Source organism: Wyeomyia smithii, chromosome 2 (assembly GCF_029784165.1).
Source record: "Wyeomyia smithii strain HCP4-BCI-WySm-NY-G18 chromosome 2, ASM2978416v1, whole genome shotgun sequence".
Taxonomy (NCBI): domain Eukaryota; kingdom Metazoa; phylum Arthropoda; class Insecta; order Diptera; family Culicidae; genus Wyeomyia; species Wyeomyia smithii.
The window spans coordinates 280,108,274-280,124,837 of NC_073695.1; the positions used below are offsets into that span (position 1 = coordinate 280,108,274).

The 16,564-nt window shown below is 36.5% G+C and overlaps 2 protein-coding genes and 2 long non-coding RNA genes across 6 annotated transcripts in view; 1 reads left to right on the top strand and 3 right to left on the bottom strand.

Annotated features, from left to right (window-relative positions):
• Window positions 1-16,564, bottom strand: part of LOC129725002 (uncharacterized) — a 54,983-nt gene that overhangs the window by 34,388 nt on the left and 4,031 nt on the right. The window lies entirely within an intron of this gene.
• Window positions 18-13,572, top strand: LOC129724999 (diacylglycerol lipase-beta-like). 2 transcript variants are annotated; one of them, XM_055680357.1, is made up of 10 exons: window positions 18-157; window positions 7,964-8,061; window positions 8,247-8,462; window positions 8,529-8,641; window positions 9,014-9,566; window positions 9,625-9,748; window positions 11,517-12,020; window positions 12,244-12,396; window positions 12,466-12,578; window positions 12,637-13,572. In XM_055680357.1, the coding sequence occupies exons 2-10, from the start codon at window positions 7,967-7,969 to the stop codon at window positions 12,821-12,823; spliced, it is 2,058 nt and encodes a 685-aa protein (XP_055536332.1). In that variant the 5' UTR covers window positions 18-157; window positions 7,964-7,966; the 3' UTR covers window positions 12,824-13,572. The 2 variants fall into 2 exon arrangements, with proteins under 2 accessions (XP_055536332.1, XP_055536333.1); XM_055680358.1 differs by lacking the exon at window positions 18-157 and adding an exon at window positions 6,454-7,899.
• Window positions 9,412-11,777, bottom strand: LOC129725005 (uncharacterized). Its single transcript, XR_008727996.1, has 3 exons — window positions 11,320-11,777; window positions 9,978-11,241; window positions 9,412-9,920 (listed from the first exon to the last, which is right to left on the bottom strand). It is a non-coding gene; the product is annotated as an uncharacterized LOC129725005 (long non-coding RNA).
• Window positions 13,900-16,554, bottom strand: LOC129725006 (uncharacterized). 2 transcript variants are annotated; one of them, XR_008727997.1, is made up of 3 exons: window positions 16,223-16,554; window positions 15,742-15,990; window positions 13,900-15,052 (listed from the first exon to the last, which is right to left on the bottom strand). It is a non-coding gene; the product is annotated as an uncharacterized LOC129725006 (long non-coding RNA). The 2 variants fall into 2 exon arrangements; XR_008727998.1 differs by having other exon boundaries at window positions 13,914-14,373.

Here is a 16,564-nt window from a genome sequence, read left to right on the forward strand (position 1 = left end):
GCTTAACTTCTGAGGAACCGACTGGGTGACCCACGCAATATCGAAATGTGCAGGCAATGTAGCTTAATTTCAACGGTTGTCAACAGCAATCAAAAGCGTCCGGTAGTACCTGTGGCTGTGGTTTTCGCGTAGCAGTACGGTTTAACTATTTCCAAAGGTAAGAACTTTGTGTTTTGTTTCGTGTGTAAGCTGAGTGGATTTGTGTAGTTGGTTGTTCGTAGGAAAATTGTTTGTAAGAGGATTAGAGGCTTAATAAGCACACGGGGTAAAATGGACTCCTGCAGCTTTACCAAAACAATTAAAAATTATATTGAATAAGATATGCGAATTGTTTCGAAGTTGACCAGGAACTGTTTTTACATACTTCATGCAAAATGAACCATTCTGATTGATGATTCTTGGAAGATAAAAAAATTAATATTAAATACCTTAGGCGTCTGCTTGGTCGCCGCTTACTACGGCTGATCGGTGACCCAGTAAAGACGCCGGTAATCATATTTCATGGTTATTCAAACTTCCTTTTAAAGCTCTAGATTCGGTACAGCACAAAAACAACCAAAGAACCTGATTACCTAACTTCAATGCGGAAATTTCATTTCATATTTCTGACATCCCAGTTTTTGCTTTACCTAATTATCTAACTACATACATATAAAAGAAGGTTCAGTTATGCTCTTCAGCAGACCACATAAGCACTTATGATGGTTGTATGTAGCAACCGAAAGATGTATCTGTGGACAGTATAAGAGGGTATTCGATCTTTTGGAAACATAACACTGTGCTACAAATGAAAAAAAAAAATGCAAGAACTTTTGAAGTAACCAAGTGTAGGTTGTAGGTCTTGTTGAGTATAACATTCGCTCATACTAGAAATTTTCCAAACATCCCCAAATCTGAAGTTATGGTCAAAATACGGTTTTTTGGACCTCAGCGCATATAATATTTTTTAACTCAGTCATTTATCAACCGATTTTCAATATTCAAGCAGTTTTAGAAAGGAAACAAATAGAGCTTTTAAAATATATACAGTTTTTTACTAATATCAATAAAATATGTTGAGTTATTTGAGTTTAAATCTAATTTTTTCAATTTAATTTGAAATTTGCCGTCAATTTTTGTAACCACAAATATACTATAATTTCAAAAGTATATTCAATTCCGAATCAAACGAAAGTAGTTTTGTAGAAATCGGTTGATATTTGGCTAAGTTATATATTTTTTAATAAAACCAGAATTTTTGGCTTCTATCGCACAGTTATTTCACGGTGCTACAAATGATGCAAAAATGCAAGAACTTTTGATGTGACTTTGTGTGGGTTGTAGCTTTAGTCAAGTGTTACTTGCGCGTTTACTTGAAGTTTTTCAAATACCCCGAAAATTATAAGTTATGGTCAAAACCCTGTTTTTACCTTAGCTCACATTGTTATGTTTAATGCTGTTATTTTTCAACAGTTTTTTTTTATTTTGGCTGTTTTGGAAAGACGAAAAATATATGTGACGAATAGATTCAAAATAAATAAGATGGTATAAAGTTTAAACATACTTTGCTGACTTTTTTCTGCGGGGTATAGACTAAAACTATCGTTTAAAATTAAGTGTCAAACAAACAACGTTCATTCTTTCTGTCCGTGACCGTGTCAAACAAATATACTTTTCGTTTCCATAGACATAATCTTAATTTTAAATGAATTTAAATCGCTATAGCTCTAAACTAATGTTTGAAGGTGCGATGATGAGATGAAAATTAACAATTCGATTTGCTGATAAATTTGTTTGCGTTTGGATACGTTTATTGCGAGCTATTGACATCCCTATACCGAATTACAGAAAATGACAATAACTCATGTCCTGGGCTCAAACTCATTTATGCCCGCTGTCATCTATCAAATAAAGGTGTATGAAAAGTGGCAATGATACGCTATCTTTTTTACACATGTGTTGAGCCGTTAGCCCTTGAAACATGGCACGATGCCATAGGGTTGGTTTATTGCACTCGGTTCCATAATATCTGTCAACACTGCTAATTACACTAGTCGACAAAATGACAAAAAAGTTGCTAGCTTTTCAACCATTCCTGTGAAGTTTGGTTAAAAGTGCGTCAAAAGTCCGCAAAGTAATTGCTCGCCGGGTTCGTCGCTTCTACGTAGGGTTGCGAAAAAACTCTTTTAAGTCTATGAAAACATTATCTTTCTAGAGACACAGGAAGGGTTAAATGGCTATAAATTTTCATTTTTTTTTTCAATTTGAGCTCTAGGGTGAAACCTGTGTTAACCATTGTTATCGATAATTCAGACATGTGCTTGGCGTTATCAATGTTTCTACGTTGTTTATCTCTTCATGCATTTAAGTACACTGAAATGAATAACTTCAGTTTTTTACATTGATATAATGTCCCGATTCAATTCTGTTCAAATCTTGGAAAACACGCAGTGTCTCGCCATTCGATTTCAATAATACTGGTTGTAAAAAAAGTATTGATTGAAATTTGACACTACAGTTTGGATTGTTTACTTCAATTGCTACTAATCTTAAACGTATATTAGAAATCGGTCAACTGGTGCATCTATGTATTCATAAATAATGAGCATATTTTACTATGTTTTCTTGGACATTTTTTTGTCATCGTGCTTCAACGAAATGTATTGATCTTTTTGGGAAAATACATCAATTTATAGTTCACCTGAAAATAACAAGTTGTTGCTACAGCAATAACACAGTACTTATCTTTCGTCATAATTAGCGTATATTCCAAAGTCAGCTGGCCTTTGCTTTCATGATTTAATAATTTCAAAATTCAAGGGGATTAGGTGACTGAGCCTTTTTCGATAACAAAATCTCGAATTATCTCCTGCACACAATCAGTAGATAACCTTCACTCAAGTTGGTCTAGAGATACAATATTGGTGTGACAGGCTAATCGTCGTTTGGTCGGATTTCGGAACGGGAGCGACTGTTAGTATCAGTAGGGATAGGTTTTACTTTTTATAATCAGTAGAATGTGACGATTGAACTATAACTAATGTTTTCCAAGTTTTGTTAACATTCGCTCACGTTTTTCGTTTTTGATTACAATGTATATCAATGTAAATAATACTACAATGTACATAACACTGGTTGACAAAATGACAAAAAAAGTGCACTCAAAAAGCTCAAATCGGAAAAAAATGAAGGATTATAGCTATAACCATTCCTATGAATTTTGGTGCCCCTAGCCATTGCCAAACCGCCTCAGCTTACGTGAGAGTTCGCAGAGAGTTCGCAGTGTAATTCGACGGGTTCGTCGCTTCAACGTTATGTCAACGAGAAAATTCATTTAAGTCTCTGAAAAAATTAGTGGCTACCCAGTCAACATAGTATCGTATATAAATGAACGAAAATAATCGTAACAATTTACGAAATCAAAATCGTATACAATGCTAATTATCATCCGCAGAGATAGTGTTAAATCGTATTTCATGCCGAAACCTGATTGATTTACGATTTTTGGCTTAGAATCGAAAGATAGAATGAGAAAAATCGCTTTCAGTCGGATATTATCGTATATCGATTAAATTCAAGAGTTCCAATACTTATCTAATACTTTTAGGTACATTAGGTATGTATTAGGTTTTACAAGTTCAAACCTTATTTTTGCTAACTTTATAGAGAAATTTCGGTTTGTGCAGCAAAGGCACTTCTACTCATAACTCTGGATATTTTGGGAATTTTGTAACGGGGTTTCTTGGGATGAAACTTAACAATATTTGGCATTGTTTGCCATTAAAAACTCAAAACTGCAAAAATTTGAGTTGTGCCACTGTTGCACGAAACCAACGATATATCCCCTCCAAAACAGTACGTATATGCTTTTGTCGTGCATCTAATGCGAGTTTGTTTGATATATATTAGTACGGATATTTCAAACGGAACACGAGTATGCGTATGGAAATGTTGACTTGGTAGGGACACCAAAGTTCACAGGAGTGGTTGAATAGCTATAATCTTTCATTTTTTTCCCGTTTGAACTTCTGGAGTGCACCGCTGTTGACCAGTGTAATGTTTCACTTTGGAAGCACAAGCGTCGTTTTTTTCACCTTACCAGTTTTTTGTACACATTACAACGTTTCCATTTTGCTAACTATAGAACATGGCATTCGTTTGTAAAACAAGAATGATTGCCCATCACGTTTTTATCGTCACGGTATGGTGGTATCATTTTTGATCACTTTTGGAACAGATAAGAGGGTTTATTGATACTGCCGAACACGGCATCGCTCATGGTAGCCAATAACAAAAAGCAGTTTTACTGAAATACTCATGCCTCTACTAATGAAGCGTGACTAAAATTTACCATCAATTGGTCTCGACAATGTCCGTAAGTACCGGATTGGTAAACAAAATAATTTTTTAACCCATACGATTGGTAAATGTTTCCTTCGTTTGCGTATAATGAAAGTAGAGCAACCGTTGATTCCTGTTATAGTTATTTATTTTTCAGGTAGTGTTTAGTACGTATCTGGTCATTTACAACTTCGACGATGACACAGCTAATCTTCACTGGCTGATATCTCGGTGATGCATCTAATCCAATAGCTTTACTTTCGGAATTTTAGTTGCATCCATTGTTTTGAACTTGTTACTACTACCATGTCTTTGAATCAATTGCTCCAATCTACACTTAAAAAATAGATCGAATTGAAAAGACGACGGGTGATAAAGTATAGTTCACTGGGTGGTTTATCTGATGTGGGAAACCCAGTGGATAATAAGTAGTTGTTCATGGGAAACAATTTATATGTAAAAGGGAGTCCCCCAACACTTCATAGCTTCTAACACCATCCATCTTCTTGTTATTTTTCTCATTTATGTGTCAGTTTTTTCTAACAAACTAATAAAGTTTGAACCAAGTATACAACAACAAGAAAGTCATGCTAAAAACGAATTCAAATTGAAATTATCAATTTTTGTTAAAAAACAAATCGGTTCTTCATTTAAATTTCGAAAAACGACTGTTTAACGTATCAATTACATTTTATAAATTATTTATAGGCTACATTAACTTAAGTAAATTAAGTCTCAGCTAGAATTCGTCCCGGAAGTAATATAACTCTTTGATGGAGCTCTGTCGTCATGTATAGTTAATTGATAAACCTTTCCACTAGCTCGTTTTCCATTACGGAAAAACACACTTGCGTTAGAGTTGCTAGTGTTGACAGCATCGCGTTAGGTTGAAGATCAACCTATGACGATGGAAGCGCACGTGAATTATTACCTGAATATAAACGTGGAATCACATTTCCGCGAAAAAGTGCATGTGATTATCAAATAGTCACTGCATTGCTCATTATCGATTGCGCGTGGCTGAGCTCCTATATGACAGCTGGATGTTTTCAACTTCGTCAATTTTTAGAATTTTTTTCAAATTGATAATTATCATTAGTGACACAGTTTGATTTAGCTCTAGAAGAAATAGTTACTCACTTGGTGTATAGCTGCGAAGGGGGATCATTTCGTTTTACTTTGCACATTCACTGCAGCTTCGTTGAGTCGGTCAGTTGAGGTCAGGGTGTACAGCTGAAATTCCGAGACACATGCCGGTCGCAAAAACATGTGTATCTACTATTCACTACGGAGCTGCAGTACGGTAAACGTCGATCAGGTGTGGAAATCTGCTGTACTCAGTATTGGCACAAATTGCACAACGTCCACACGCAGCAGTGACACAAACTGGGTTCTGATCTAATCGGCCCAACATTCTAGGCTGCTGTGCAACGGTTCTAAACTTGTTTCGCTAGTGTAGATTCTGCAAATTATTGGAAGTGTAAGACGTACTTAGGTTTCATGCTCTATGGAGTTAGCCAGGTGCTATTAAGCTCAACCATTCGCCAAAAGGCGAGTTTTATGCTGTTGTGGCATAGGTAAAGTAATATAACTAGCATATTTTTGAAATTCACATTGACGAATTGCTCCTTACGTTGTAGATTTTACCTTGCCTACGCCACTGGAAAAATAGCCAAGTGGTAGCAATTGTAACAGCAGAAACTACTCAAGGACGTGCCTACTAAGCGAGTTGTCGGATGCAATAAGACTACTACCGGTTTTATGAACAAATCAATGTGGATTTTATGATTCTATGTTATACAGCAGGAGTGATTTTCAAGCATGCCTCAATGCATTTGACGTGTAAAGAAGTACTACATTGGATGCTGGGTGCCACGCAAGATGTAGTTTGCACTTTTATGGGTTTCCGCGAAAGGTTAAACGCGCCGTTAGCGAGCGGCAATTGAATCAATGATATTAGGAGTGGATGTGCAACCTACGGTTTGCATGCTTCTCTTTGACAATAACATATTCTGCGTTCGTGATGCGATTTACAGTTTTCAATTTGCTGCCATTTTGTTATGCTTGCACATGCACAATGCAATTCAAAACTATCGATAGTTCTGAGTTAGTTTGATTAATGATAACAACCTATACTATTCAATAATGATAATATAGGCCAACTTATGCTTGGAACAAGTTTGTTTTTTTGTTATGCATTTTTTCAAAAAAATACACTTATTAACCTTTTATTATTATTTTCTAAAACCTAGATTCTGTTTGTAGCAACAACAAAAAAAATACGCGAGCAACTGTTCCGAGCCCTGTGAGAATCGGTTTGATAGAGCGCGGTTGCGTGCTATCTTTCGTTAAGCAAAAGGCAGGCAAAAACAGTCAGCCTCATTTTCTCATCAACTGATTTATGCAATTTCATTATATATTCTCACTCTTCATTCGCAACAGTCGGGTGCATATATTCCGGTTCACCTCGATCCTCTTCAACTTTACTCAGCACAGCCATTTAGATTGAGCTACATGAAAAGCAATTATCACTGATTTTAATGAACGTGTTATCCATTCGCATGATTTTTGTCTATAACGCATAATTCGATAAATAATTTTATCTATCGCGCTAATTACATTTATTTTTTTTCTATTGACCATAACAAACATGTGAAGAACTTAAAAGTTACACATGAAGCACATTTTATTTCTTTCTTATTACCACACAGTTCATTTAACATATATGACACTGAGTATAAGTGTAACAACCTTAAAAATGCCATGATCACCGCACTCTACCATGGTCAGGGTTCCAATCGCTTTTGTTGAATAACCTGAGGCGTCATATCACAGCGCTCTCAGAGACACAGATTATTATTTAACTGAAAGGAAGTGTGGACTGTAAGTTTCAAGATGTCAAAACTTGGAGATATGCACAAGATTTATGAAATAATTTGTTATATCTGCTCTCGGCTAAAATTCAACAAGAGACTGCGTAGAGCTATTTGAATGTCTGGTTTTGAAAATTTGTTATTTGTTACAATAGATTTCATATTTTGTAGACAATAGCAAATCTCAATTGCATTTCCCACGATTGTTGTTGCAATAAAAGTGCATTTGATTTTACGCTCAGTGACACTACACACACCAGTCTAAGCGTACAGTTTCCTAAGGAGATTCGTTTACTTAAGTTGTTGGGGACATATCACACTGTATTTCAAAAAGTTTTTAAATGATAAATAACCAATTTATACTATAACTATTTATAAACTGCATTATTGCGAACACTAGAGAAAACCACGTTTAAATACAAAACAAGTAAAGTCAGTCCATCATAACCTTAACATAATCTTCCAGTTGAAGTATATACGATTAAAACAAGTGCAAACGTTACTCGTGTGATGTGATTAATCTAATCAATATTTTCAGATTTCGGAGGTGGGAGATAATAATAAGCCATGATGTATTATCTTCATTATTTCACAAGTACGCTTTTTTGCCCTTGTGAAGCAATTAAAAAATGCAACTCAGCGAAAGGCGGGTAGGTCAAGAATCATTCTGACCTTCCCTCAAACGATATTTGTATTAGAAACTTCGGTTCGCATTCTGTATAGGTAATCATCGGTTGCATATTTTATCCACTAGCTTTTTACTGTTGCAGGTCATGCCAGCGCTGCGTTTGTTCGGCCGGAAATGGTTAGCCGCGTCGGACGACCTTGTGTTTCCGTGTCTGTTCGAGATCGTGTTCCGCATCGTATGGTAAGTGATGGCCACCCACGGCAATTACCGCTATTTTCCTTCTCATTCAAATTAATAATGATAACCGTTTTCACTGTTGGGCTCACTCTCACCTTGCGTTGAATTTGACTTTCCCATCGTGTACTTCACTGGCGATCTAATGAGTAGCAACTTTATATATAGATACATTTCAATTTCATTCGCAGGCTCGGGCTGATATCATGCGTAACGTCGACGTACTGGAGCGTGACCGCGGAGTGCGATGAACAGGCCGGGTTAGCTGTTCGTGTCTACCTAGTGGGAACCCTAGTGTTAATTAGTGTAAATATAGTTCTATTGGTACTTTTGGTGAATCGAAGTGCCCAGGGTAGCATTACCGAGGTGCAGAAACGTTCGATGGTAGCACCACTTCTGGTGATAAAGTATGTTTACTACCGACTCATTATGCTGTCTTATAGTAAGATTTAATGCCGAGAATTTCATTGCAGAATTTTGCTGATCCTGCCAGAAACTGGACTGAACATTTTTGGCACAATGTGGGCTTTTTGTGGGACAATTGAGTGTAAGAGTGAAGACAAAATTACTCGTACTGTGATTGAAGGTGAGTAAATGAATAAATCAATAATAGTTACAGTAAACTATTTCGACATATTTCGTGTTTGCATGATTACTTAACAGAACTCGGGTTTATTGACTTTTGTCTATAGATTTAATTTATTTTGTGAATCTTCTTTTTTTACAACTTTGAGAAATATTTTTAGAAATTTTTCTAAATTCATGTGCAGTCATCAGAGTCGGCCAAATAATTTTTTTTTTACTAAGTATTATCTGATGCAATTAGATTAATGTCATTTTGTGACATCCATAACAAGCAAAAGATACCTACTAGTTCTGTTTATAATTACTAGAATTATCTAGACATGTGACTTGACCTCATCTGACGTTCTGTTTGTGTTTTCAACTTTCGTTACAGCTATTGTACTATTCAACTGGGTAGTATTTGCGCTCATTATTTTCGGTTTAGCTATAGTATTCGACCCGCTAGGTTCAGCAAAATATAAAAACGGTAGAGATAGCAATGATAATGGCCCGACGGAGTCAGCGATTCACAGAAAAGTATCAAAATTGTGGTTCCGGAGATTCCGCTGGGCATTCTGCTGCCTGCGAAAAGACGAATTCGGTCACGAAGCATTCACACAGGTAGCCAGTCTACTAAGTGCCCTTTTTCGGGGAACAGACTTAGTTCCATCAGATATCATGGCAGGATGTGTTTTACTGCGTGTTCGGCAGAAGCGAGAAACCAGAGAAATGCGGAGGATACGAATGTTGAACGACGATGGACCAAGATATTCTACAGATATCACTAGGGTGTTTGCCACTTCTCCATCGTGGATGACTATAAAAAATGCTCGTCACTTTTTGCGGTTTGCATTGGCTGCCTATGGCTGGCCTATGGTTTGCTATATGCACTGCTGTACTGGACCGTATCGGTTAGTTCCGAAAATGACGTGTTGCGCATGTTTCCGGTAAGTTGACACATTATGCTGGTAGGAACAATAATTCCATAATAACCGATATTTGCAGACGAAAACCTCAAATCATCATTGATGACAACTGTTGCCTATGCCACGTGTCCGGTGTTCGATATACGTCACGAGTACGAAGCGAAGACGTCTTGCATGCATCGTTTAAAAATCACGTGTTTGAGGTACACTTTTTTCTTATAACATATTTTATTATTCATCACACAAAAGTATAGGGAAAACGTAAATTTTACTGCTTATCCGATCCATTATCTACCCCGAGAAATTTTGAATTCCGCACTTTCATGTAGTCGTTCCAGGTTTGTTCGTTCATATTATCCGGTGCGTTTGAGTTCTCTATCAGAACAAAAAAAAAATAGAATGAAATTGATAGACAACATATTGAAAGCAAACCTTCCATAATATCTGCTGCTGGAGGGATAACTTGTAGTTTTCCAAAATTATCTTCTAGTGAACGACCACTTACAACGATTGCAGCGAACAAAAATAGAAACATGACAATATTTGTAACTTTATTCATTTCGTTGAGGATTGTAGCACTGCAGCGTTCTTCAAAAAGTTCTGAATGATTGTTCGAGTTAGTTGGTGCTTTTTATAGTAAAAAGTGACTATCACCCAGGTCTAATAGTTCTTGTTCTCCACTATTGATAAGAAGGTTGTATAACTTGTTTGCAAATTAAAACTGATTTCACCGTTTGAGCAGTTTTCTTATCATTTCGTTGAATGAATTCCAAAATGCTGCTTTGTCGTTGATATGTTTTGTTTTGAAATAAAATTTGAGCGTCCGCTTTTGTAGTTAGTTAGTACCGGCAAGTGATTTATTAGGGGCCGGTTTTTGGAAAATTACTCTTGACAGTTCTTGTCGCGTTTTCGTGTTTTTACATGTTTTAAATAAATAATTCTTTTCGGCAAATTAGTAGGTTTTGTTTTCTTAGTCTGAAGTTCAATGTGAATGAATAGATTTTTCTTTAAATGTAATCATTGCTAATTATGGTTTCAATTTATTATTATTTGTTGAAATTATCCAGGAACACATACAAATTTTGATTTTTGAATTATATCTATTAAAACGCATTTTAAGTTGCAATGCTTTCCCACGGCAAACTGTACCAAATTTAACGCAAAATAGTTCAGGCTTCTGCAGTGGTAGAGGTTGTATAAGTATTACTACCAGACCCCATGTTATTTCCATAGTTGTAGTGGAAGTAGGCTCCAGTTTTTTTGTTGTACGTACTGTCATGGCTTCCCATGATAGAAATTTTTTCTAGAAAGCTTTCCCAGTTGAAAGCAGATCGTTTCTTGCGAAATATGTGTTGAAATGAATCGGTACTCCTTTGATCTTTACCAAAATCTGACATTTCTGAATATCTATGACTTTGATCATAGTTCAAATTTGATGGCTCTTGAGCCTTACTGTTTCGTTGGTTGTTTGGGCAAACGAATGTAGGTTCGTTGTGGTCATTCAATTCAAATGCTTCGCAGTCTTGACAATGACAGTCAAGAGGTAAAGAATATCTGGAATTCGGAGCTGGATTCTTTTCTATAAAAATCACCCCGTCACAGATACAGGATGTTTGCCGCAATACAGGACCTTTGTTACCATCTAGTTGAAAGATTGTCGAATGTTGCTTGTAGTTGATCGAGGCTACTGCATGTTCTAAAATTTATTACGTACAGTGTTAGTGAGTATGTTGAATAGCAAGTCTAATCACGTAAAATATAATCGTTTGCTCACCATTCCCGAAGCAATAGACTGCCTGTAGTCCGAATAGAAAAATAGAAATCCACTCCATAGTATACGATCTGTGTGAAGGTAAACAAAGGTTGTTACTTATATAGCAGCCAAAATCTCGTAAAATATAATTGAAAAATTCCATTTCCTAATAGGTTGCATTCTTATACTAATACAATGTTCTTCTCCGATTCGGTTAGCTACCATTTTGTGTGTTGGCGGATCACAGTACCAAGAGCATCGTTATATCAATCAGAGGAAGTCTATCGATGCGGGACGTGTTCACAGATTTAGTCGCTAATGCTGAACGATTTGATGCTCCAGGGATGCCTCCGGACACTTCCGCTCATCGTGGAATGGTTGCCGGAGTCGACTGTATGCTCAAGCGGCTGCGGGAAGGAAATATGCTAGATCGGGTTTTCAATACCTATCCAGAATATACATTGGTTCTTACAGGACACAGCTTAGGAGCAGGAGTTTCCATCTTGCTGGCGGCGAAGCTACGTAGCCGGTTTCCGGATCTGCGTGTGTATGCCTTTGCAACTCCAGCTGGACTACTTAGTCGCGACGCTGCACGGTACACGGAAGGATACGCTTTCACTATCGGCGTGGGTGATGATTTTGTCATGCGTTTAGGCGTTGACTCCATCGAAAATCTGCGAACCAGTGTGATTGAAACAATACGAGCTTGCAAACTGCCAAAAGTAGGTTGTTTATCTAGTATCTTTTAGTTTTTTTTTATCTTCCGTGCATTAAAATCTCCATGGTTCACTTAAATCATATGAACGATGCTTGTTACTACAGTAGGTAGTAATATTTAAAATTTATTACACAGTGAAGTTTTACTAAAGCTACGCAATTTTTGAATACAAGTTACCACGTTGAATGAAACATTGCATGCAATTAAGCATTACATTTATGTTACAGTGGCGAATAATGTTGAACGGTTTCGGTTATGCACTGTTTGGTGTACCATCAAGGGATTTGGAGACCACATGGCATGATGTAACGGAAATAACGAAAAAAACTGGCCAGAGTCCGCTTTTAAACGAACGGCCCATTCAAACTGTGGCTGCTGTTGTAAGCATCTAGTTTGCACAAAGAACTGAATCAAAGTTTATTCTAAATGTTTCCATATTATTGTTGTAGGAAGGAGGGTTACTTTCAAGTGAAATCTCTAAACGTAGATTTGCCAAAACACGACTTTTTACAGGAGGAAGAATCTTACATATTGTGAGGCGTAAGAAAACAGAGCTGGAGAAGTAGGCATTTATACATTAAAGAAAAATTTGATGGTTTTTTGTTCATGAACTATTACAGAAAAACTAATACGGGTGGACCAACTTTCGAGATGCGTTGGGCCACGGCAGAGGACTTCATGGAGTTGAAGGTTATGCCTCGTATGCTATTGGATCATTTGCCAGACAACGTTTTCAGAACGCTTACGAAAATTCTTGAGGAACAAAAAACTCATAATGGATCTATGCTCTCTCTACAGGAAATTTGAGAAAACTCTCATAAGCCAAAACTACGCTACGCCGCTTGGAGCAGTCGATGAGATTGATTGACACGATAAGAATATATATCACCAAAAACAAAAACAAAATCCTTGAGTGCCTTACGAAAAAGTAATTCTTGCCGTAAAATTTTTGGAATCAACCAACACCATACAAGGTTTGATTTGGTAGGTCAGGTGTATATCTCTAGTTTGGGAAACTTTCAGATAAGAGTTACTAAGTTGTCTATATCGTATTTTAAAAATCCTATAACTGTATATGCAATAGAAAGTAACTATTGTTCAGTACTGTTACAATGCGGTTGCTCATTATTTACTTTAAGTTGTCTTAAAATAAGTATTCCAGTGATTTCAGTTAATTAGCAGCATTCCATTAGTCGTATTCCTAAAAGAAAATTAATAATTCTAGTGCGAATCTGAATAGCTGATATTTTTCCTGACGTTTAAGGTATTGATCTAGGCTAAACATGTGACGATTACTAAGCTTGTTATACTCAAAAGAATCGAATACAGAGGTATTAGATGAGTACAGGAGTTTGAATTGAAGATATTTTGAAGCATAATTGTGTTTCAGAGAAATGTATAAAAGTTTTAGCAAAAAAGTTGAAAACTGAGTTAGTTTTCGATCGTATTTTGGTTGTGATATGAATGCTATTTATTATTTATAAAAAGCAAAGTAAATGAATGTGGTATATTATGTAAGATCTGTAGTAAGTTGGAAATAAATGTATTTTATTATAGGTTTCCGTTGTTTTTCTTATGAATTAACTTCAACACAAAAATATAGGAAATATTTTTGATGAGTTTTATGTTAAGAGTTGAAAGAGACTAGAGTTTTTTTCGCGGAAACTTAAAAAAATTCGCGTGAGATAAAAAAATGCAGCTTCTGCCATCCTTGTTTAGACTTTCGTGAAGATTACCTTTGTTGTCTTTGTTGCAAAATTCAATCTCTCAGATTTATGCACAATAATGTTACATTTGCATGTTGGTTATAAGATCTATGCCAGGTTATGTTCCTACATCGGGATGTTATCTCGAAGCTTTGGTTTACTTCCATTTATTGTGTGCAAATGTGATTAACAAATGAACTACAACGGCCTGGTGTTTTATGATTTGAGTCCAGTTTTTTATTGAAATTAGGTTTTTGCGTATGTATCTTAAACTCTAACAAGTCTGTACATTATTTTAACTGCTGTTGATTAGTGAAGATAATACCGCACATTGCAACATAAAAGGGGTACCACTCTCATAGCTGAAAGCGTCGTTGTGCCGTAGATGGTGACGTTTCCGCTAATCATCCTGGTGGTCTGGGCTCACGAACCCAACGCTGAGATAAGTGTCGATGATTTGGGGCACCGTGATTAACTTATAACCAACCCAATATGACCTAGGTCTAGCCGTTTTTAGAAAACAAATATCGAATCACGCCTTCCATCACAAGGGGGAGTAGTAACGTTGACGCTGGTTTATGATTCAACAAATCGGTAGTTAGGGACCTTGTGGAGTAGCAACCTCCTCGGACGTCGGTGATTGGCACAGTACTGACGGAATTAGGCCGACGGAAAATAAGCGAGAATAAATTAACACTCCCATCTCATCAATCTTTAAAATGTGTTTGATCTATTTCTACCATTATTTACAGTCCACAGTATCTCAACAGGAAATCGCATTGAAATTATCGTAATTAGTTATTGCCAGTACTAACGGAGTGACACATGGTCAATTCCTTGACTATAAATAGGATCGTCTGGTCATCAAATATAGCAGGTTGAACCTCAATTCGTATTGAGAATCAACGTTCTTTAAATCAAACTTTCAAAATGAAAAATCTAACAATAATGATGCTGGGATTGATGTGCGCCGTTCTACTAGTGGTAAATACTTCTAAACTATTCATCCATTAATTAAAGCTTTCACTTCATTTTCCCATATGTTACAAGGGTTTTTGTAAATGCCACGACGACCATGATGAGAACCTCGATCAGACTGAGTTACAAAACGCTGGATTTTCTAGAATCTCTAGGGCCGCTCAGCAACAAGGTGGCTCGAACGATCAAAACAATGAACAGCGCGGTCCTGGTGGAGAAGGACCGCAGGGTCAGCGTCAAGGTGGTGGTCCGGGACGGAATAACTAAGGTAGAACTGATTAAAACGGTTTTTGGGAAAATCATATTGTAAAGTGTCCTTATAAACTTGCGCGAAATAAAAGTTTAAAGATATCTGCAAAATAAATAAAAAGTTTAACCATTTCATACTTACGAAATTTACTTTATACCTCTAGACTACCGTTCTACGCAAAGTTGTCTCATGTTAATGGGAAACTTCGTAGAAACTGGGATAACTTTGCGAAGAATGGCAGTATTGAAAACTAGAGTAATTTTTCTATACAAATCAAAAAGCAGTATGACATATACATATTTTTAGTTAATAACATACGTAGTCGCAAAAGACGCATTGGAAAGTTTTTTTCAATATCGTCAATATTTGCAGTCTATCTCAGTTATGACGCTGAGGCTTAACAAATATTTTTTCTCTCTGACGACCGTAAAAACCAAGGTTTCGATCATATATCAAGAAAGGCCTGGGGATTTTTTTTCTTCCGCCCGTCTCTGTGTGGTGAAAGAAGTGATTTCTGACCTGACACTGTTAGTAGACAGAGCAGCACCTTTCGCGCTTATTTAAGTGACAATTTACTGAGAGACGTCGTTAGTGTGATGCAAAAAAATGATTTAAAATTTAATGACTTTAGTGACTTCAAAACTGCATACCTGTATAATATCTCATCGATTATGTTAAATTAGCATTCTGATTGTGCATAGATTTTTTGTGCATAATTACGTTAATTTAAGTGGATTCATTGAACCACGGTAATGAATAAACAATGGGTGATAAACGTTTTAGAGTCGTACCTTTGAAAAACTCCGAAGTCTACAGAGTGTGTTGAAGAATGAGGGATGGAGGTGCAAGATGTGCCAGCATGTAAATATGATTGTTTGCCGGTGGTTTTTAACGATCGCGTTCAGCAGATGGCGAACGGTGGGAATTCCAGCTTAGCGTTGCGCGAATTCACCCGAGTAAATATCGTTTAGCTGGAAAATTTTTGATGGAAGGATCTTGAAATATTGCGACAGCGGTGTGGTCGTGATGAATGGTAGGTACTAAATGGGATAATAAAAAAATATATGAAATAAGGGGATTTCAGTTTATTTTTATGTGTTTTTAGTTGTTATTACTACTTTGTTTTTCTATTTTGATTGCTATGTTTCAATGTCTAATTTTTAATTATCCAAATATTATTAAAAAAATAAATAAATGCAAAACTCAACATATTGTTTAATTTAATCATTGATTTGCTCCGAATTGGTATTGTAAATGCTGATTGATAGTTACCGGCTTAGCACCGCAGAATGCAAGAAAATTCAAATTCGTCAGCTGATAAGGCGAAGATGAGTGTGATGACGATAATCAGAAGCAATGTATGCTCTGCCGCCGCAGTAAAGTTTCGCGAAGAAATTCACATGGCAGTTGTTTCCTGCATTACGATCGTTCACAATATGGATCGCAGAGAATTAACTTTGCTTGAATACTAATATTTATTTCTTCTCTCTGTACTGATTTTGTCGTTCAGTATAGTAGCACCACCTTTGACCACGCTAACAGGCGCAAGCAAACCGTGTTGATGAAGTATTTAAATGAATTGAACCGCCGGATCACCAAATCAGTTGGCCGCGT

What these genes read in the sequence shown, in the direction of transcription:
- LOC129724999 (XM_055680357.1), top strand. Translation starts at nt 7,967, where the DNA reads ATGCCAGCGCTGCGTTTGTTCGGCCGGAAATGGTTAGCCGCGTCGGAC. An exon ending in ACGTGTTGCGCATGTTTCCG is followed by an intron (nt 9,567 to 9,624) that starts GTAAGTTGACAC and finishes CGATATTTGCAG; the next exon opens with ACGAAAACCTCAAATCATCA. An exon ending in AAGAAAACAGAGCTGGAGAA is followed by an intron (nt 12,579 to 12,636) that starts GTAGGCATTTAT and finishes GAACTATTACAG; the next exon opens with AAAAACTAATACGGGTGGAC.